The sequence below is a fragment of the Hakea prostrata genome, chromosome 7, assembly GCF_041222555.1.
Source record: "Hakea prostrata isolate BN-2017 chromosome 7, UWA_Hpros_2, whole genome shotgun sequence".
Taxonomy (NCBI): Eukaryota; Viridiplantae; Streptophyta; class Magnoliopsida; order Proteales; family Proteaceae; genus Hakea; species Hakea prostrata.
The window spans coordinates 73660423-73683573 of NC_142606.1; the positions used below are offsets into that span (position 1 = coordinate 73660423).

General features: G+C 41.9%; 1 protein-coding gene across 3 annotated transcripts in view; it reads left to right on the plus strand.

The window, feature by feature from the left end:
* The window catches only part of LOC149012048 (vacuolar cation/proton exchanger 3-like), a 122900-nt gene that overhangs the window by 68128 nt on the left and 31621 nt on the right, over window positions 1-23151 (plus strand). For 2 of the 3 annotated variants that reach the window (XM_089160921.1, XM_089160922.1), the window contains exons 8-10: window positions 1125-1241; window positions 1328-1381; window positions 1666-1782. In XM_089160921.1, coding sequence (XP_089017047.1) covers window positions 1125-1241; window positions 1328-1381; window positions 1666-1782 — 288 coding nt within the window. Of the gene's footprint in view, window positions 1-1124; window positions 1242-1327; window positions 1382-1665; window positions 3803-23151 lie in introns of those variants that run through there. The other variant, XM_089160920.1, reaches the window with a different exon arrangement.

Consider the following 23151-nt stretch of genomic DNA (forward strand, 5'->3'; position numbering starts at 1 on the left):
CCTTAACTACTACTCATATCTTACCCCTATTTATAACCCCTAATCAATCCTATTTCTCTCTCCCTCTGTTTCCCATCAGTGTATCATAATACCGTGATCCTAGGGCCCTATCAGCTTCCAATAAGGGAAAAAGACATGTTTTGTTGTAACTTTTCCTTTTAGCATTCCTCTTAGATGGTGTGTGATCCTCAAGAGAAAACAGCATTAAATTGCTGTTGAGAACCCTCAGGTATGACATTTGTCAGAGTTGTTTCCAATGGGGTGTGTTTTACTAGCTATTAAGTTTTAATAGCTAGCAGTAGCACTTTTCATGAACCTTTTTGTTTACAAATTGCAAAATTAAGGGATTTTTTTTTGGAAAATCAACAGTTGCTGGTAGCTTGATAGGCGTTCCAGTGAATTACAAGTTATGAATTAGATGTGGGCAGGTAATTTGTCTTTGTAGTGAAATTGGATTAGTGCAAGTCACAGCACAGAGTCTCACACTTACATGTTTACACGACAAGATTATAGATTCAACTTGTTTACACAGGTTTATTTTCCAAAACTGACTGGAATTCTGGAATGGGCTCTCTGTGTTTTTGTGCACATAATCTTATTAGGAAAATTAACAAGAACCTGGTGTACTAGGGTGCTCTTTTCCTTTTACATATGGCAACAACGAACAACGACTATTTCAGCCTTGTGCGGTCAGCTACATGGATCCAGCAAAACAAAGTCAAAATTGAGGTCTAATCAAATATTGTAATGAAGAGACAGCAAAGAGGGATGGGAAAACGACGTGGAAAATGATAGATGAATCATGGAAAATTTTAGTAAAAGATGAAAGATGGAAAGTAAGAGGAAGGAGGCAGAGCTCACCAAGTCATGGGAATCTCCACTAAATGGGGTCTGCTAGGTGGATCCTTGCCCTCGAATAGGCTCTGTCTGGGGTCATACTCATGACAAGACCTAGACTATGCATGTCCTTCTTCACAACCTTTTTGTTGTATATAGTATGCATCCAAGATATGAAACTGCTCCTGAGTATTTTATGTTTAAGTTTTATCATTTCTTTTAGGATGTTGGAGGAATTAGGCTCATGCAAACTATTAATGTTTTGATCGTATTACATCTGTTCTCAGGGAGCATCTGATTCATTGAATATGCCAGTGGCTTTTATAAGTGTAATCCTGCTTCCCATTGTAGGAAATGCTGCTGAGCATGCTAGTGCAATCATGTTTGCCATGAAAAACAAACTCGTGAGTTTCTAAAATTGTGCAGTCATACTATTTTTTTCTGATTCTGTTTTATGCCTTACTCTTCTTATTTGGTCGGGAGTATCCAGGACATCACTCTTGGAGTTGCAATTGGGTCATCTACACAGATATCTATGTTTGTGGTAAGACCTTCAGAGCCTATGTTGACAAGAGTATGTTGATCTTGATGACATCCACTAAAATCCTGAACTAAAAAATTTGGATGGTCCTTTTTTAGATGTTATATATGAATTAGATGTACATGATGGCCTTGTGTGGGTAAATGGAAGTTCCTTTTGAGAATAAAGTTCTGTGTTTGAGTTGTTTAAGAATTTTGCCCTTTATGAGTAGTTCTAATTTGTTAGTCGGGAAATATTTTGGCTACTGGGTTGAGATTAAGGGCTTATTTCTTATGTTATCATTGCAGATTCCTTTCTGTGTTGTTGTCGGTTGGCTAATGGGCCAACCAATGGACTTGAATTTTCAGCTCTTTGAGACTGCTACACTCTTTATTACAGTTCTAGTAGTGGCATTTATGCTGCAGGTATGTTCTCAAACTTTCAAATTGAGCACCACTATTCTTTTGATTGTTCCAGTTATGATGAAATGCCCCCGCATTATAAGTTGCATTGAGGGCTATAATGGTATTTTTGAACTCTAGTATGCGCCAATAATCTTTAGTATACCACTCTGGAGAAAAATAACAAACTGCTCTTTTACAGCTGATGCAACCTTTAGATGTCTTACTGAGCTTCCAGGCTTTGAGATTTCCATCAAAACTTCCCTTTTGTTTTTGTCTGAAAATCTTCCACGAAATACTTCATTCAAAGCTGTGTTCGCCTAAACCAAGCACAAAACTTCTTATACCATATGAATCTTCACCCTTCTTTGGTCGAACAAGCTTAGGCAGTGTGTTGTTCGCCATGGGGATCCTTTGACTTGGATTCCTCCATTTTTTTGGATGAATAAATAATTATATTAAACGAAAAGGAGACAAGAGAACACGGTCTTTTAAGCAGAAGACTAAAAAGAAGAACTAAGACCCTAGGAGACAACAATAAGCTTGTTCCTTAGAGTACCATCAACAGGGGGATGGGGGATAGCTAACAATCTAGAAGAAACATCAAAATAGATGGCATTCCAAATCCTATCTATAGAGCGGGATTTGGAGGTCCATCTTTGAAGATTGTGATCCCACCATAGGTGATGGATCAAGGCACAATACACTAGCTTATCAATCCGATTGCAAATGGAAGTACCTAAAAAGTTTCTCAAAATCCAAGACCAATCTTCGAGTAAACCCGTAGGAACTCCTTGAACTGGGCCAAATGGAAGCTAGGGCTTTCCCCAAATAGATCTGGAGAAGGGGTAACAAAAGAAAAGGTCCTCAAGGTTCTCCAAACTGGTCCAACAGAGGATGCAATTTTGCGGGGATGTGGTGGTCAACAAGGAAGGATTGGGTGGGGAGGGTATGGTTAAGGGCCCTTCAAATGGTAAGGGAGTGATGAGGAATGTAGCCTTTGAACCAAACCAATGGGGGCCAGGGGCGTAGGGTTGTGGGATTTGAGAAGGTTCCAGGCTGATGAGGTAGAGAAGGTTTTGGTGGGGGAAGGGAGCCAGTCAGTGAGGTTGCAAGTGGAGCTAGGGGGGATTCCCATACCTATGTGAGAATGGGGAGGGGAATTGGGATCCATGATTCATTTGAGATGAAGTCTGATAAAGGGGTGGTTTTGGGGATACAAGTGTCATAGATAGTGTGGGGACCAAAGTGGTTAAAGAGAATGCCCATCAGATGCCATGGATCAAGCCAAAAGGATGTGGAAGAGCCATAGGAGATGGTGGTAGAAATAGCAAAGATGGTGCGGGGGCGCAGCAAGAGAATTTTCCTCCAAACCCATGAAGGGTTGGAGGGCATAGGAACAGTCTAGAAGGAATTAGACTAGAGAAGGAAAGAATAGACCCACCTAACCTAAATAGAATCATGCTTTGAGGCAATTTTCCAGATAAGTATGAGAAGGCAAGCTAAGTTAACATCAGTGATTTGGCGGATTCCCAGGCCACCTTCAAAGGTAGGGCGGCAGATGGAAGACCAACTGACCGAGTGGATGAAGCGCAAGGCTTGATGCCCTTTCCAAAAGAAGGCACAAAATAAGGATTCCATAGTATGGATGGTAGTTTTGGCAATGGAGAAGATTCCGCACCAATAGAGATAGGTGGACTGGAGCACAGAACGGATGAGAACCACTCTACCTGCAAAAGACAAAAGCTTACCCTTCCAAAGCTGTAGCTTCTTCTGGATATTATCGAGCATTGGGAGGCTGTGGTGGCGAGTGAGCCTACTTGGAATGAGCGGGAGACCAAGATAGACCACGGGAAAGGAACTAGGGTTGAAACCCCAGAGTTGGAGGAAAGAGGCTTGAAGCTGATCAGGGACACAGAAATGAAAGATGGTGGACTTGTTGAGGTTGACCCAAAGGCCAGAGAGGGATTCAAATTTTGAGAGGGCCGAGAGGATGGTGGAGATGGATAGGTGGTCCGCTTTAGAGAAGATCATAAGATCGTCAACAAAAGCAAGATGGGTGAGGTTTAGGGACTTGCACTTGGGAATGGGGGAGATGAAGAGGTGATCAGTTTTGGATTGAAGGATATGGGAAAGGACTTCCAAGGCCAAGGAGAAGAGGTGTGGAGATAGAGGGCAGCCTTGGCGGATGCCAACATGGGAAGGGAAGAATCCCGTCAGGGATCCGTTGGCGATGATGGAGAATTGAGGAGAAGAGATACAAGTCTCAATCCAGTGGATGAAAGGGGGAGGGAAACCCATGGAAGAGAGGACATCGCTAATGAAGTCCTAGAGAATAGAGTTAAAGGCTTTGTGAAGATCTACCTTAAGAACCGTAGCCGGGGAGTGAGCGGATCTATCAAAGCCATGGACAATTTTTGCACAAAGAAGGATGTTATCCGCAATGCTACGGCCGAGATAAAAGCCACTTAATTCAAACTCATAAGGGAAGGAAGAGTCTTTTTGAGTCTATTCGCTATGACTTCAGAGATGAATTTGTAGAGGAGGTTATAGAGGGAGAGGGGATGAAAATCGGAGAGGGAGGAGGCTCCTTGCTTCTTGGGAATGAGTCAATAAGGTAGAGGAAAGTTTGATTGATGGATGAGAGCTGAGAAGGGTTAAAGAAGAAGCTACGGATGGCATGAACAAGATCATTCTCAATAATATCCCAATAGGCAAGGAAGAAACCCGTACTGAAACCATCAGGACCCAAGGCCTTGTTAGGCTTGTGGGAATGGATGGCAAGAAGGATTTCTTCCGAGGGGGGGATAGCGTTGAGAGAGGAGATGATATAAGGGTTAATGAATTTCTTGATAAGGTTGGAGGAAAGGGGGGTGCGGGGACGAAGAGAGGGAGGGGAGAGAAGGTTGGAGATGAAAGAGACCACCTCGGCCTTGATGCTAGCGGGATCGGAAACGCAACTACCATTATTAGTCATGAGAGGGAGGGGTTAGAGTTGAAGTTATTCCGGGCCTTGAGGGATCGGAGGAAATAAGCAGAATTGGAGTTCCCGAGCTCAAGCCACTTGATTCTAAGCTTTCTGACGGAGAAAACTTTCTTCCGAGGAGAGGAGGGAAGAAAGCTCAGAGGAGAGGGATTTTTCATCTTTGGTAAGGGTGGGGTTGGAGGGGTCATTTTGTAGAAGAGATTGGGTAAGCTGGAGATTTGAGCGGCAGGAGGTGATCTTAGCAGTGATATTGCCAAAGGGAAGAGGAGTTTCAAAAGCAGAGAGCTTCCTTAGTATTGCGAAGCTTGCAGGCAAAGGCAATTAGAGGGAGAAAGTGACAGTGGATAGGCTTAGACCAAGCTTCTTTGACAGTGGGAATGAAAGAAGTGTTCGCAGTCCACATATCAAAGAATTTGAAAGGTTTTGTTTCTAAAGGAGATGGGAGGGGAAAGCTGGACATAACAGGGGGAGTGGTCACAAAGATAGGAGTTAAAGAAAGAGGCATGAAAAGAAGGGAAGGAGGAGAGCCAAGAAGCGTTCGCTAGGAAGCGATCAAGCTTAGAGGCGATTTTGGCCGGTCTTGATCGGCGATTATGCCAAGTGAGGGGATGGCCCGACCAACGGAGGTCGGCAATACCCGAGTCATCAATGCAGGCATTGAAGTCATCCATCGCGACAGGATCCGGAGTGGAGCCACCGACATGCTCATGGAAAAACTTGATGATGTTAAAGTCCCCACCAACACCCCAGGGGAGATTAGGGGAGGATGAAGAAATAGATCTAATATCCTCCCAAAGAGGGGTGTGATCAACGGCACGGTTGAAATCGTAGATGATGGTGAGAAGAAAGGGGGGGGGGAGTGGTTGCCTAGGATATTGAGGTGCATAAGTTGGGGAGAGGATCTAAGGAGGGAGATTTGGAATCTCGAGGAGTCCCAAAGAATCCATATACGACCATTGATAGATGGAGAAGAGTTAGAGATGAAAGACCAAGAGGGGGCAATAAATTGAGCAATCCGATGGGCATTATCCATTTGGACATGGGTTTCAGGAAGGGCACAAAGAAAGACTTTAGCTGTTTTGATGGTGTTTCTAACATCAGCTTGTTTTGCAAGGGAGTTGATCCCCCCGACATTCCAAAAAAAGATATCGAACACTATTAACAAAAAGGGGGGGGGCATCATTTTCACTGTTGGGGATGGGGCCAGGGGGAGGGGATGAAGAGGCGAGTCTCACACAGGGGGGAATTAAGAGGTGAAGGTGTTTCAAAGATGTCTGGATCAATAGAGGAGTTGGAAGAAGGGGATAGAGGCTTGTGGATGGCAATGGAGTTCAAGGGGATAGAGGGGAGGCTTGGATCAGTGGTGAGAAGACACCGGTCAGATGGGATCATGGGATTAAGGATGATGTGTTGGGTGGTTTTGGAGGTATTGTTTTGGGCTAAATGGGAATCAGGTAAAGGGTTTTGGAGTTTATGAACGCTAGCAGTGGGTTAGGTTTTATGGACGTTGGCAATGGGTTGGGCTTTTGAGGTGGGTTTTAAGGATTTGAGGAGGTTAGAGGCTTTAGAAGGCCCATGCGAGCGAGTGGGGGGGGGCCCATGGTTTTTATGAGGGTTAGGCCCATTTGGGTTGGGCTTAGGAAGGGGATGGGAGTTTGGGCTACGAGAATTGGGCTTGGGCCGACGGGGTGAGGTTTTGGATAAGGTTTTATTTGGTAAGTGAGATGAAGAGGGAAGGAGCAAAAATCCTTATTTTTGTAAGGGAATAAGGATGTATCGTTGACGGTGATGGTCGCAGGAAAGAGGGGAATCAGAGGCTGGTTTTTCGGGCAGTCAGTGGCCATCGCAGAGGCGATAAGCATGGATTTGGTTATGAGATTGGGAGGGAAGATGGTCACTTTTTCAGGCGTTACCTTATCAATCGATCGATCAGTGGCTAGTGTGTCATCAGGAACTTTTGGAGCAGCAAATGAGTTGAAAGAGTAGTTCGATTCATCGACGGTAGTAGAGGCATCTTTTTGATTTGCAAGGTGCAGGCCTATGTTGACAGAGTCACAGAGAGATGCAACTTCCGAGAATTCTTTCGAGACTTGGGAAATGTTGTTCACCGGAGGTAGGTTCTTGTTTCTTCTTCTACTCCTCCGATAGGTGTTCAGAAGGTACTTGCTTTGAACCTTTAGTTCGCCGATGGCGGTAGCGAGAGTTGAGCTCTTCGAAACAATAATCTTTTCTAGGAAGTCAAGTTTTCTCTGAGGAGCTTCTTTAATCAGGGCCATTGTCTCAGTTGGTGATGGAGCGATGATGGACATAGTTGCAGGAAGGGGTTGGACACCAGCACTTTGTTTCTGAGAGTCAGAGTTGGCAGGAGATTGACCAGTTGATGAATATGATGCTTCTTCATGACCAAATGACGAGCAGAGATTGCAACGGGGAGGAACCCAATTGTAAGCTATAACTTGTTCATATTTCAGACCGTTGTCATCTGCAATAGAGACAGTCGCAGGGAGAGGCTTGGAGGCAGGGAAGTCCACACATAGGCAAGCATAAGTTAGTCTTTCCATCTTGAGGGTTTTCATGTCAGTGTGCAGGGGCATACCAAGAGCAGATCCAATTCGACTAAGGCAATTGCGATTCTAGAATTCTAGAGGTAGTCCAAGGAGGTTGATCCACAAGGGAAGTGAATTGAAGTCGACCTTGTGGAGAGGGGAGGAAGGAGACCAAGGTTTGATGAAGACTTGGGACCTTCCCACAGACCAAGGAGATCCATCCAAGGCTCGGGCTTGACAATTCAGTGAAAACAAGTTGAATAGAAAGATTCCAGACTCTAGCAGGAAAGTGTTTATGAGACCAATTGCTTTCCATTGTTTGGCCAGGGAGGATTTGATTATGTTGAGAGCGGGGATAGGGCCAAGGAATTGGCCGATGATGGCGGACTTCCATCGATCAATACCAGAGGTAGTTGAGGCGGAGTGGCAGTGTGCAATAGCGATGAGGTTGTTTGAGGCAGGGGGACGAAGGAGAGGTTTAGGTTGTCAACAGAGGGGTTTTGATTAGTGAAAAGGGAGTTCCAAGGTTTAAGGGGGGGGGGATTTGGAGGTTTAGAGGAAGAGGGAGGAGGTGCAGGGGGCACCGGCGACTGGGAAGACATAGTTCTCAGATCACCGGCGACACATTCCAAAGCAAAATGAGTGCAAGTCATTTTTTTTTCTTTTCTTTTCTTTCTTACTTTTTCTGACTGTTAGAATGGAATAATCGCCAGCACATTATCCACATTAAGGAATATACTCAATGTGGGAGCGTTTTACTAGGATCATCTTGAAACCCGCCACTGGTAGATTAGCTTTGGTAAAATTCTAAGAAACTCCTCTCTAGAATGCTCCTATCTTGAAAATCTGTTATTTAGGTTTTTCTCAGACCCTCCAAAGACAAGATCATATCTAATATCCCCATATCCCGGTATACTTTTGTCCCTAGGTCTTATGATATGGCCAAAAAACCTATGCTTAAGTTCCATGAGATCTTGGAACCGTTGAAGAAGATTTCAGTTCTGTCCAGAGGGCATTGTGCAGCAAACACAATAGCTCTAGCAAATGTACATTGGACAAAAACTATTGCTCACAACCTCCCTACTTAACATGCATAGCATACTAACTGGAGGAAAATAAAATTTCTTCCTACTCACCAGCTTCCATCCGCCCACAGTGAGTCCCTCTCCTTCTCTTCCATAGGTTTTGCTTCCATTGCCATCCAAAGGATAAAGAAGATAGGTGGAAGGGGGAAGCTTGAAAAGAATCAGGCTGGTAGTAGGGGATGAGGAAGAAGAAAACAATCATAAGAAAAGAAGAGAAAAAGAGAAAAGGGGGGGGGGGGGAAGGGAGGGGGAGAGTGCAAAAGCACATACAGATCTTAATAATTCATATCTTCATTCCTTTTCTTATCAAGCTGAATACAAGGATTCAAATAATAAAGAAACATATTTCAATAAAACTAGGACTCTTTAACAATTTAAATTAACTAAAATTGTTCCTGCATAAGCTATCCAAACTAAAATTCTACTTGTTTAGTTGTCCCAATAACTAAATAACAAAATCCTATATTATCTTTAAAGTTCACACCAAAAGCACCATATCTTATCTACTTGAAAGCTGGACTTGGGGCCCAACAAATATGAAGAGTTTTCTCTCTTTGCAAACTGGACTTGGGGCCCTCCAAATATGGTGAATTATCTCCTAGGTTATTGCTCACGTTACTGTGGCATGAACGGTAACTTCTGGCTGTGATGCATCATATTCTTCCTCACTTAAAAAAACCCATGCTTGAGTTTCAAAAAAAAAAGAATCTGTCTCACTCGATCTGCACCACAAAAAGGGATTTGGTGGGTTGCTGCAGCATTGTTCGGTACAATAATTGAGAAAAGAAATTAGGGGAATGAATAAGAAAAGAAGGAAGGGATATAAAAATCGAAAGACCTCAAGGAGGAAAAGAAAAATTGTAAAGAGGTTTATCCAAGTTTGGGGCCTTTGGGCTCTAATGCCAAATAATTGGGGACAGAATAAAGAAGAAAGAAGAAAGAAGGATAAAGGAGTAATGTGAACCAAGATCTAGGGTTAAGTTGGTTCTAATGGTGCCTTAGAACTAAGCTCACTCCAGATCCTCTTCCCTGAGAATCAGCAGTCTTTAGGGCTGCAAGCTCCTTCGCTCGATGGGTTTTGGGTAGATTCTAGGTACATAGGGTCTCGACTAGGGTTAGAGTAGATTCGGCCAGGCTTAGGGGTCTAGGGTTTATGCTTATGGGCTTGGAACCTTGCTGCAATTGTAATTTCAGAATTGGATTTTATCGTCTAGGGTTTGATAGGAACCAGGGTTTCTAGGGTTGGATCAAGCTGGGGTTAAGGTCAAGTGTCACTGAGGGTTGAATGAATCTAATTCTGAAAGTGTTGGGATGAATGGTTGAAGAGATTTCGGAATCTGAATATTCTAGGGTTTAAGTTTCCTAATATTAAAGATAAATTGAAGAAGTTTAGGGTTTTGATGAAGGAAAGGGATGAGGGTTGGGATTGAGTGTAAGGAGATGGGGAAGCTAATCCTAAAACGGTGAAGGAATTGGGGTTAGGGTTTGGAAATAATAGGTGATCTAGGGCTGGGAATAATTCTGGGTTTCCTAAGCTGCCGCAGGTGAGCAGGTTGAAGAAGAAGAGAAAGCCTGGTAGACTATCCTAAGATTGGGTGAAGAGGGGTTATTGGTATAGAGGTGGGGGACTCCTAGGGTTGCTGCCACAGGGGAAAAGGGGAATGAAGGCTTGTGATGGGGGAGGGGTGCTGGAATTGCAGAAACTAAGTTGGGGAGGTAGGGGGAAGCTTGAGGGTGGACTATGTAGATTAGAGAGAAATAAGAGGGAAACAGAATCATGAGAGGGAGAAGATGAAAAACTAGAGAAAGGCTAGGAGGCCTTACTCATCGTATGTGCACCCTACATCTGATGTTTTATTTAAAGAGGAAACTAGGTAGGATCTTCAGTCAATCAATTACAACTGGAACAAAAACTAATAAAAAAAGGAATGAAGGAAACTAGGATCCTTGAATCAAAGTAACCCAAGATTCTCCAACTTGCCCTATTCTACCCTTGGAACACTCCCCTTCAAGCTGGAGCATAGAGATTAAACATGCTCAGCTTGTTACAAATATAGTCAACCTTGGTAGCCCCGAAGAACTTTGTGAGTTAGTCCGCCAATTGTTCTCCTGTGCAAACATATTTTCGAGAAATCAATCCTTGTTGTAGCTTTTTGCGAACAAAATGATAGTCAGCTTCAACATGTTTTGTACATTCATGAAACATTGGATTAGTAGCAATGCGGAAGCAGCCTGATTATCACACCATATTGTCATAGAGGAATCATTACCAAGGCCTGGTGCTCTCAACTTGTGTTTGATCCATATCAATTCATAAGTGACCTGCTCCATATCTCTATACTCAGACTCTACACTTGACTAGCCACAATAGTCTGTTTTTTACTCTTCAAAGATATAAGATTACCACCAATCAGAGTACAGTAGCTTGTGGTTGACCTCCTACAACCTGTGATCCAGCTCAATCTGCATCAGAAAACCCTTTACTCTTCTATGACCATTGTCCTTGTATGGTGGTCCATGGCCAAGAGCCTTCTTATGTCCCTCAATATTATGAGAACTACGTCATGATGAGATGTCCTTGGGGCAGACAGAAAGTTATCTAGAGTAATATCAGGTCAAGTCGCATTAAGATAATTCAACTTTCCAACCAACCTCCGATTTCTTTTTGGATTGTCGGGATCATCTCCATCTTTAAGCATAAGCTTTACATTAGGATCCATAAGACTATCTAGAGGCTTAGCGCCAAGCAGCCCAATCTCTATCAACGCCTAGCACATTAAACCCCCATACCAATTACGCTTAAGAGGATCAGTTCAATGCGTTGCATGAAACATAGAAGCACATACTTTTGTTGTGACAAGAAAATGCCTTTCTGGGATTGAGCAACTTCTATACCCAAAAAATATTTCAATCTTCCCAAGTCCTTAGTCTAAAATTTTTGTTATAGATATAACTTCAATTTATCTGTCCCTATAGAATCATCTCTAGTGTAAACTTTCACAACAAACACCCATTAGCACCCAATGGCTTTCTTCTCAGGAGTCAAAGGCACAAAGTCCCAAGTATAGTAGCTGTCCCTCCTGGACTAGGCAAGGCCTCTATAGCAGACTTAGGTAGAGGATAATTTTCAATGGTAGACAAACAAGTGTGGAATGTGGAGGATATGTTAGCACAAGAAACTAAATTAGAGACTGGATACTAAACATAACTTCAAGTGCCTTTTCGAAGGGCAATCAGAACATCAAGGTTAGATAAGAGAGGGGAAGGACTTACCACCGGATCTGGAGAAGAAGACAATGCTGGTGGAGGAGGTGTGGGAACAGGAGGGGCAACATCCGGTTGGCGACGGTATTGGTACCCTATTAAGCCATCCACTTGATTAGCTGGAATTTGTGGACAAACAGTAGCTGGTGGCACAATAGTCTGAATAATGATGATTGGGACATCATCGTCAAGGGTGGAGATAGAAGCATAAATAGAATAAGGTGTGGACTCGAATGAAACATCAGTAGAAACAAAATACTTCTTTAAGTCAAACGAATAACACCAAGACCCTTTTTGAGTGCGAAAATAGCCAACAAACGTAGACTTCAGAGCTTTAGAATCCAATTTAAATAACCCAAGACGAAGATCACGAACAAACTGGACGCTCCCAATGACCTGTTGTGCGGTAATGCAAACCGAGGAATAGATGGAAACAAGGTAGAATTTGGAATTCCCCCTTTCAAAATAGAAGTTGGCATACAATTAATGTAAAAACAGGTAGTCTAGATTGCATCAGCCCAAAATGGTTTAGGCACCTTCACCTCAAACAACAAAGAACGTGTTACTTGCATAAGATGACGATTCTTCCTCTCAACAATATCATTTTGTTGTGGGGTGTAGGCAGTAAAGGACTAATGAAGAATGCCGTTAGAGTTCACATGGGAGGTGAAAGGATTCAAAAAGTAATCTTTTGCATTATCACTACGAAGAATATTAACCATAATTCCAAACTGAGTGTGAACTTCAATAATAAAGTTACAACATATATGAAATAATTCAGAACAATTTTTCATTAAATAAAGCTAGGTTATTCTAGAAAAGTCATCAACGAATGTAACAAAATATCTAAAACCTAAAGTATAAACTATAGGACACGGACACCATACATCATAATGAACTGAAGTAAAAGGGTGGGAAGCCCGGTTGAAAAATTACTATCTGAGGTGGCTAGCTCAATGGTGAAGCTTTCCAAATTGGCATGGCTCATATTGTAACTCAGAAATAGGCAATTGATGTGTCGAATAGTACAACCCCCTAGATTCACGACCCTTACCGAGCATCTTCTTCATTGTAAGATCGTGATGGAGACAACAACTAGGAAAAATAGGTTACCATAAATAATAATTATATTCAGTGGTAAGCTTATGAATAAACAACAAATTAAATGGAAATTCAAGTAAATAAAAATAGTTAGGGATGGGGTAAGATGAATAGTTTAGTGCCTTTTACTTTGGTGCGGGAACCATTTGCAAAGTTGACCGTAGAAGTGGAGGAACGGAAAGAGGAAAAGATACCTTTGGTGCCAGTCATGTGATCAATGGCACTAGAATTAGTGATTCAACACCTAGAAGCGGATGAGATGCAGGTTGTTGCATTACCTGTTTGTGCAAATGTAGCTGCAAATGGTTTGAGATTGGGTTGCTTGAAACAGAGTCATTTTCAGACATCTTCATAGTTTTGTCTTCAAACTACGGGGGTGGAGATGTGATCTCTATAAAAATAATAGTGTTGGCAACCTGAGGGGGTTTGCCATGCAGTTTCCAACAAAATCTTTGAATTTGGCCTGGCCAATCAAAAGAATGATAGATCTTAACTGGTGCATCTGTAGACTCTAGAGAGGTGTGGGTTTTTTTTCTTTCTTTTCTTCTAGTAGTTACCCCACGATTATGAGTACGTCCAGAACTGGATCCATAGTTATCAATGATGATGGAGAAGAAACGAACAAATGAAACCACAATGTTGACAATAACAGTGGAAACAAAATAATCTTCCCCCTCTTGAGCGAACTTGTTAGGAAACAAACAAATAGAGATCCTTTTGAGCAATTTATCGAACACCAAGGGGGCAATGGCTTTATGTTTTGCTGACAACTTGGCTACAAATTACATCACAAACACATCCACAAATTCACATGCACATAATGCAACGAATTGTTAAAGTAGAACACCTCTTAGATGTTAAGAGGAAAAACTATAGGACCGTAGTCTACCAAAAAATTCCACTAATCACAAATATGGGAATACAAGGACCTTCTCTAGAAATAACTAGAGGAAAACATCAACACTCATCAAGAATAATAGTTATTGGCATACACCATCCAATGTATGATATCTAAAATGAAGAAATCAAGAAGTTTCAGATAGATCTCACCAAAACAGAGGTACAAATGGTGTATAAATCGCATTGACTTTGCGAGCTTAAATGCACAATCCAACAATTGGATTTAAAGAACAAGAAGTCACGAACTTGTTGTCCAAAAATCAGCTTGGTTGAAAGCTAAATGACCACCCAATGAAGGACTCAATCGAAACTGGACAGAACACTCTCAAAAACGGGATTTTTCCTTCTTTTTTCTCGATTTTGGGATTCTTTTTCTTTTTTCTTCATTCATTGTTTTCTCAACGCCAAGCAAGCAATTAGTCTCTCTTTAAAAGTTAAAGAAAAAGACTAAATTGCCCTTCCATGTACCATGTGGGCTAACCTTAAGTAACGACCATCTTCCACATAGAGGGAAACCCAAATCCAACAAGTGAGTGTGGCAAGTGTAGATGTGTTTTGTTTAGAAACTTGGAGAACCCCTAGAGAAGGTTTCAGATAAGGTGGGCACTTTGTCACCACCGAGGACTTGAGATCTTACTGAATCAAACTCTTTCCCAAGTCCCCCAAGAAAGCTCATTACAACCAAACTGCTCATATTGCTTCTACATCTCAATGACATTAGAAGTGATAGGAAGTATGGAATTCAAGTCTTCATACATCCTATTATGTTGGAATTTATTAATATGATTAATAAATTAAATGCCCAAGGGCAATATTGGAAACTCACTATTAGGGCGGTTACAAAATAGGGTTATATATTTTGGTAACCACCGCATTAGTGAGTAAATGTGTGATTCATTCGCACGAGATTTATCTCTGAGAAACGGCGGCTCCATTTCTCTCTCCCTCTCTCTTAGAATCGCAGGCTTGGAAATTTTTTCCTTTCCTCGTTTTTGATCTTCATTCCATTAATCCACGGCATTTGGGTTGTGGATATCATTCCCTTTCCTAGTGATTGTGGAATCACCCTGGTAGAGCTTTGGTGGTGGAAAGAGAACGTGGATCCAGATCTAGACTTCCGCTGCGAATACTTCATAAAAGGGAAAGCGAATCCAGGTAAGGAATCTTTTCCCCGTCAATTAAACAATATTGATATATGGAGTATTTCCAACATTGGCATCAGAGCCATTGGTTCCCACGGTTCTTTGTTCCTCCCCATTGTTTATTTTAATTGTATGGATCCAATGGGAGGATCAAGGGTTTAATACGAAACCCATGGGAGAATTGATAGGGTTTATGGAAACCCTTATTTTGGTTCGGATCCGAGTGGGAGATCCTTGTGAATTTCCCTAATGAAGATTTGCATGAATTGATAATCCATGATGATAATTTTTTGTTTAAAATTTATTGTTGGATTTTTTCATGTGTTTTTGGATGATTTTTTGAGTGAAAAAACGTGTTTTACCGTTTTTTGGAAAAATTTCGTTCATGAAAAATCCAGAAAAAACGCCGTTTTCTGGTCACAGAATGCCAGACGGATTTTCCGCCTGGCGGCGGACGGTCATCCGTCTTGTCCTGAGAATGCCGGACGGAATTTTCCGCCTGGGCGACGGTCATCCGTGCAGCCGTCATCCGTTTGGGCATAAAAAGGCGCACGGAATTTCCGTGCAGGGCAAACGGCGATCCGCCTGGGAGATGGATTTTTTTGGATATTGGTCCGTCCGATTCAGAATGTGTTTCTAACTTCTTTGGACACCAATGGCCCGACAATCTGTGTGATGTTTGGGCATTGAGGGCCTATTGGGGCCTAGTGGGAGCTAATGAGGTAGAAGTGTTCTATGTGAACCACCTCATAGCTTTAACATGATTGCATGATTTATTTTAATAAAAATATTTTTTATTTTGGGTCTATTAATCATGTTTCTTGCACAGAATGAAACTAGTGTATAAGTCTATGTGGGTTTGCATGAGAATTTGATTGAATGTTTGTTAGCATCTCTTTTGGTTTAAATGCTTATCCCATAGGTTGACTATGCTAGTGTGATTTGCTGTTGCTTGAGTTGTGTTTTATGCTAGAATAGTTGAACTCATCCTAGTATGTAATGTCTCTAGAATAAATGGCTGCTACCAAGAGCATTGTTGCTAACTTCGCGAAAGGAGATAAACCGAATGAGAGGTATTATGACCTTTGGCACCGAAAGGTGCAGTATCTCCTAGAAGAATAGAACATGCTGGAAACCGTAAACTAGACCATGTCCCCACCTGAGGAAGGTACCACTGCACAGTATAGCAGGAACCTTGAGCTTTACAATGCCTGGAAGAGGAAAGACCGGGTAGCCAGGATTACAATCCTGAGCTCCATGAGGGATGACCTGATGCTTCGTTATGAGAAGCATAGGACTGCAAAGTCTTTGTGGGAGGTGTTGCTTGTATCTCAAGATATCACGCAAGTATACGTATCGCAATCAAGTAATAAATGATAAGTAAAGTATCGATCCCACGGAGAATTATATCCTTAACTTTCAATGTAAAAATAAAATTGATTTAAATGAAATTAACAAGGTTGATTAGTGTTTGTCTAACTAATTAACCAAATGACAGGTAAAGAAAACTAAGGAATTAAAATGTAGATTTGAGCAATGGAAGAAACTTAATAAGTGACAAGTGTGTTAGGAATCAAGTTTCCCCCCGAAAAAACACAAAACAAAGCAAACAACCCCAAGATAAACAAGAACGGAATGAAGGCAATAGGACCAAACACAAAGCAGCACAAAACAACACAGCATACCATGAAGAATGAATTAAGAATGCAAAAACCCAACCAACAATGGTAAGGAGGAATGGGACCACCCAACCTACAAAACACAACCAATAAAGATGATGCTAACTCACACAACAACAAACACCAGACTAAACCAAAATGAAACATAACACACAAGAAAGACACAAGAAGAAATTAGTCAATATAACATCTGAATCAACAATAAAGTGGAGCAATAAAACTAAAGAACACAGAAAACAACAAAAAGGAGGACACACACCCAACACACAAGAAGCCCAAAAAACAAAGCAAAAACCAAGAAGTGACAGAGACTAGAAAATAAGAAGAAGAGAAAAAACAAGAAAAACAAGGCCAAGCCCACAGAGCCAGCCAGAAACAAAAAAGACCCACAAGAGCCAGAGCACCCAAACACCACCACGGGAAGCCCAAAAGCCAACAAGGAACAGCAAGGAAGAACCCGAGACAAGGGAAAACCACAGAACAAGAAAGCCACAAGAGCCCTCAACCAGAAGACGAGAAACCGGGAGAAGCAACAACACAACAAAGAGAGGACATGTTAGAACACCACAGTAAGAGAAAGAGAAAACCATAAAAGAAGGGAAATAGCAATGTGACAAAAATGAACTAAACAAATGAACATGTGAGCTAAATAAAACAACACCTAATGAATATATCACAAAACAAAGAAAAATACAATCAAGCCATTCAAGTATAAAAGAAAATTAATATTATAGAGTATCGGGAGGCTGTGAAGTTCCAAGTATGGAGGGACTTCCACCACAAGAGGCCGCCAACTCGGACTCACCTTTGACGGTTATAAGATGCGTCAGGGTCACACCATGAGGTAGCATATAACCATCATGTCTAACATGATTAGTGAGTTGAGCGCATGTGGGCGCTAAAAACTGATGAGGAGCAAGTCTCCGCAATCATCAGGTCATTGGCAAAGACTTGGGAGCATATGAAGATCTTCTTGACTCATGTTGATGAGGTCAAGACATTTGATCAAGTTGCCAAGCACCTTGAGCTAGAGGAGGATCGGATGTTGACCGATGTCCCTCACACTGAAGTAGTTGCTCTTTGAAGCAAGCACTAGTAAGGGTGCGAGGCTTCAAGCGCAAGAAGGAGAGAGCTCAACCTCAGTGGTCTAGGCAAAGTAACAGAGGTGGGAACAGAAACAAGAGTGGTTTATGAGACATGGTTTTAGAGTTGTATTTGAAAACAATTCTTTGGTTTTGTATCTGGGTGATACAGTTTATGGTTATGGTTTTCTTCTGAATGGTTTCATTGTATTGGATACAATTGATTATTCATTTAATTCTAGTAGTGCTTTTGTTTGCCAAGATACTGTGTGTATTGTTTCTAATTTGTGGCATGCTAGACTAAGACATATTGGCTTAGATAGGATGAACAAGGTTGGCAAGAGAAGGTCTCTTAGGCCAAGGTTCACTATCCGATTTGCCAACTGGTGAGTTATGTCTAGCAGGAAAAACAACTAGAAAACCATTTAAAAAGGCTTTGAGAGCCTCTCTTCCTTTAGAACTTATCCATTCAGATGTGTGTTGGACCCATGAATGTGCATACTAGAAAAGGACAGGCTTATTTCATCACATTCATAGATGACTATACACGGTATGGTCACATTTATCTAATTTCTCATAAGTCAGAAGCTCTGGAATGTTTTAAGAAATTCATGAGCTTAGTTGAGAACCAGTTAGATAAAAAGATTAAAACTCTTAGAACGGATAGAGGTAGAGAGTATCTCTCCGATATGTTCAAAGGGTTATGTGATGAAAAGGGGATATCTGGACAACTTACTATTCCAGGGACTCCACAGCAAAATGGGGTTGCTGAGAGGAGGAATAAAACCTTGCTAGACATGGTGAGATCCATGATGGTGCAGGCAAATCTACCCATCTCTTATTGGGGAGATCCTTTGCTGACTGCGGCCTATATCCTCAACAGAGTTCCAACTAAATCGGTTCCTTCCACACCATATGAGTTGTGGACCGGAAGGAAGCCAAATTTGAGTTACTTGCGCGCATGGGGATGTGTAGCATATGTTCACTCTACTTCTCACCAATATGGAAAGCTTGGACCCAGAGGAAGAAAGTGTATCTTTGTGAGATATTCTGAACCCTCAAAGGGCCATGTCTTCATTGGACTAGATGAGAATGAGAGGAGAACAGAACTTGAGTCTAGGGATGCAACATTCTTGGAGAATGATTTTCCATCTCTTTCGAGGAGTTAACAAAGAATCATCGGAATTCTTTGAGATACAAGATAGTTGTCTTGTCACTCCAGGGATTCAGATTCTGGATAATGAACCTGGGGTTCATCTAGAAGATCCTAGTGGGAGTGGGAGTGCAGATGTGATAGCTACCTTAGACGGTGAGCGATCTGACATGCACTTGCGCCGTAGTGGGTGCGGGCTAGTTCCTCGTCGACGTTTCGACATAGAGGATGAAGCCTACATGGTAACTCTGAAGAGATCGATCGTGAGATGACTTCGGTCGATGAGCATGAACCAAAGACAGTGCAGGAAGCTCTTGCGGGGTCAAGCTCAAATGAATGGTTGAAAGCAATAAAGGAAGAGTTGGAGTCGATGAAAGTTAATCATGTCTGGGACTTGGTTGACTTGCCGCCAGGCCGAAAGGCAATTGGGAACAAGTGGGTTCTCAAGATCAAAAGAAAGGCGGATGGATCTATTGAGAGATTCAAGGCTCGTTTAGTGGCTAAGGGCTACACCCAACGAGAGGGCGTTGATTATGAGGAAACTTTTTCCCCTGTGGTTAGGTTTGCCTCAATTCGCCTCATACTAGCCATTGTTGCTCAGTTGGACTTGGAGCTTTATCAGATGGATGTAAAAATTGCTTTTCTCAATGGAGAACTTGAGGAAGAGATCTATATGGATCAACCTCAAGGTTTTGAAGCAAATGGACTTGAGCGCAAAGTGTGCAAGCTTAAGAAGTCCATATATGGCTTAAAGCAAGCATCTAGACAATGGAATGTGCGCTTCCACCAAGCAATGATGGAAAATGGTTAATCCATGCTTGAGGAAGACCACTGTGTTTACACCAAGAGATCTGATAATAATTATGTCATTCTGACACTGTACGTAGATGACATACTTATGGCTAGCAATAGCAAGGAGCTATTGGAAACCATTAAGAAATGGTTGTCCTCCGTATTTGATATGAAGGACATGGGTGAAGCAAGCTATGTGCTTGGTGTCAAGATTGTCAGAAATAGGCAAAAGAGATTACTGGGTTTATCTCAAGAGACCTATATTGACAATGTCTTGACGAGATACAGATGCACAACTCGCAAACCAATTGATACTCCAGTGGAGAATGGTTTGCATTTGAGCCTTGATATGGGTCCTAAGACTCCAGAGGAGAAAACCAAGATGGAAAGAGTTCCAAATTCCAGTGCAGTAGGTAGCCTTATGTACGCTATGATGTGTACTAGGCCGGATATTTGTTATGCAGTGGGTTTGGTTAGTCGGTACCAATCAAACTCAGGCATAGAGCACTGGAAAGCAGTCAAGAGGATATTGAGATATCTCAGAGGAACGAGTAACTACATGTTGTGTTACCAAGGATTGGATTTGCGCTTAGTTGGCTATAGTGATGCCAACTGGGCTGGAGACATCGATGAGCGCAAATCAACCTCTAGATATGCTTTCTTGCTGAATGGCTAGGCCATTTCGTGGTGTAGCAAGAAGCAGGCTTGTATATCCCTCTCGACCATGGAAGCAGAGTATGTGGCATGCTCAGCTGCGGTTCAAGAGGCTGTTTGGTTAAGGAGATTCCTTTGACATACTGGGATTGTGATGACATCCAAAGAGGCTGCCCTTGTCTACTGTGATAGTACGGCAGCTCTTAGCTATGTCAAGGACCCCAAGTATAATGGGAAGACCAAACATATACAGTTGAGATATCACTTTATTAGAGACATTACATCAAGGAAGAAAGTTGTACTTAAGCATATATCTACTAGTTTGATGGTAGTTGATCCTCTTACCAAACCTATAGCCAAGGATGTTTTTTATTTCTCATGAAAAATCCTTGGGCTTGCGTAGATTATGACTTATTTTTGTATTGAGACTTTTTTATTATTGAATAATATGAGTTCATTCCAGCATTTATTCTTATTCATTTTCTGTGTGATTGTGTTTCTTCTAGCATAAAACAAGATATGTCAATAAGCAAGAGAATGGCTCACTCACACGAGCATTCGCCTCTGGCGCCTTGGAGGCGAGCAAAGATGAGACGGATTGTGAATGACTTTGTGTAGGTCAATTCATAATCATGATGTCGCCTTGATTTGGAATCAAGATGAGTTTCTCTATTGTGAAGAGAATCGACATGAATGTTCCCACTATTCATGTTGCCTATAGGAGCCAGTGCGAGTACTTTATGTGGCGCTAGGGTGGCGACAATAAAGAAACTCGGGTTAGGCGCAAGGGGTTGCGACTGGACTAAGACCTGTATGGTGTTGAGATGGGCATACGTTCTATTGTATATAGAATGTTCCACCATAGCACGTATATCATACTATGTGTGCTTAGCGATCATTGGAAATGAGAGGATGGATCCCTGCTCCTCTCATTGTGTGAGTCCTGGACCTTATGGTCCATTAGTGTTCTTAGTGACTTTCGTCGACATCATGAAACGAAGGGTTGATGTGGCTACTTTGGGGTGTTACCTATGGTCATGATAGATTCGACCTAAAGGGGCACTACCGGGAAAGGAGTCAATCCTAAGTGTAGTGATGGTCTAGGGCGAAAGGAAAGGTTTGATTCAACTGCACCCTAAAAAGTGTTTCTTTGGCGCCAACTGTATGTGTTACGGTAGTGAACATTTTAAGGACAAGAAGGTGATCTCTCGAGGGATCGAGATACCTTTAGTATGGTGAGTTTGAATAAACCTAGGACACTGTGTTATACTAATGCTTATTTGATTTGTTTCTATGAGTGATGTGCCATTCTGGCCTTCTGGGAAGGTTTCTAGTTTGGGGCTCACGCGTGCAGGTATATCACCAGTCGCACAACCCATTTTGCCAGTATGACTTGTGGATGTTAGTGTCTGGGACACATGTGGTCTATGTATCTGGGATACATAGTGAAGAGATCAATATATATGTATATCTGGGATATACATGTGTGTCTGGGACACAAGAGGTCTATGTATTTGGGATACATAACAGAGAGATTGAATATGTATATCTAGGATATACATGTGTGTCTGGGACACAAGAGGTCTATGTATCTGGGATACATAGCAGAGAGATTGAATGTGTAAATCTGGGATATACAAGTGTGTCTGGGACACATTGAAAGATTAACACTTGCCCTTGTGCAAGTGGGAGCTATTGGAATTTATTAATATGATTAATAAATTAAATGCCCAAGGGCAATATTGGAAACTCACTATTAGGGCGGTTACAAAATAGGGTTATATATTTTGGTAACCACCGCATTAGTGAGTAAGTGTGTGATTCATTCGCACGAGATTTATCTCGAGAAAACGGTGGCTCCATCTCTCTCTCCCTCTCTCTTAGAATCGCAGGCTTGGAAATTTTTTCCTTTCCTCGTTTTTGATCTTCATTCCATTAATCCACGGCATTTGGGTTGTGGATATCATTCCCTTTCCTAGTGATTGTGGAATCACCCCGGTAGAGCTTTGGTGGTGGAAAGAGAACGTGGATCCAAATCTAGACTTCCGCTGCGAATACTTCATAAAAGGGAAAGCGAATCCAGGTAAGGAATCTTTTCCCCGTCAATTAAACAATATTGATATATGGAGTATTACCTACATATTAAAATCTGCAAAATATTGGGTCAAAGGCCAACCCTTCCTATCAACTCTATAGAATTTATGGGATAGGTTGTTTTGACCAGAATACAAAACATTCAAATATTCCCATAGTTCCTTGATTGCCTCAATATGGGTAACAAGGTCCACAATATGTTTCTCCATAGAATTCAACATTTATCCCAAAATATGGGCATGCACAGTCTCTCAACTAGGGTCTGAAGTATCAAGTTTTTTTGGTCAAGTGGTCTTGTTCTCCTCTCCCAAGGAATACTACTCCTAACAAATTTTCTTCCACTGATGGAAATTACTAACCCCTTCAAGTTTATGCTCAGTAAGCCGATAGGAGAAAGAGTATTACACCTTGGTCATGGTATTTTTATTTTTTGCCTTAACTTCAACCATCACAAAGATTTCAACTCAAAAATAGGTCAAAACCAAAACCCAATAAAGTCTGTCCTTATAAGTTAAATAGGCCAAAGACTGGTCAAACAGTGACAACTCCTTGCACAATTCCCCTGACTGCAAATACCTCTGAGGATCTCTGCCATTTTTTTGCTGCCAAAGACTCTGCTACCCCTGTTGAAGCCTGGGAGCCTGCTTCTTCCACGATTGCCCTTCTTCCTTAATCGGAAACCTCCAAGAGTCGTCGGTTCTCTCCCTTTCTCCTCGACCTGCACCTTTCCTCTTCCATGAAACCCTTACAGCTGAAACCGCTGTCTCTCCTCCTCCGCCTCTCCTTCCTCCTTTTTCGATGAATGGCTCTATGAACGATAAACCACCGACACCCTCATACCCCTCCTCTCTCCTCTCATGATCAATTCACTCTACCCATTTTACCCTCTCCTAAATGCCCCTTATTGGACCCCAT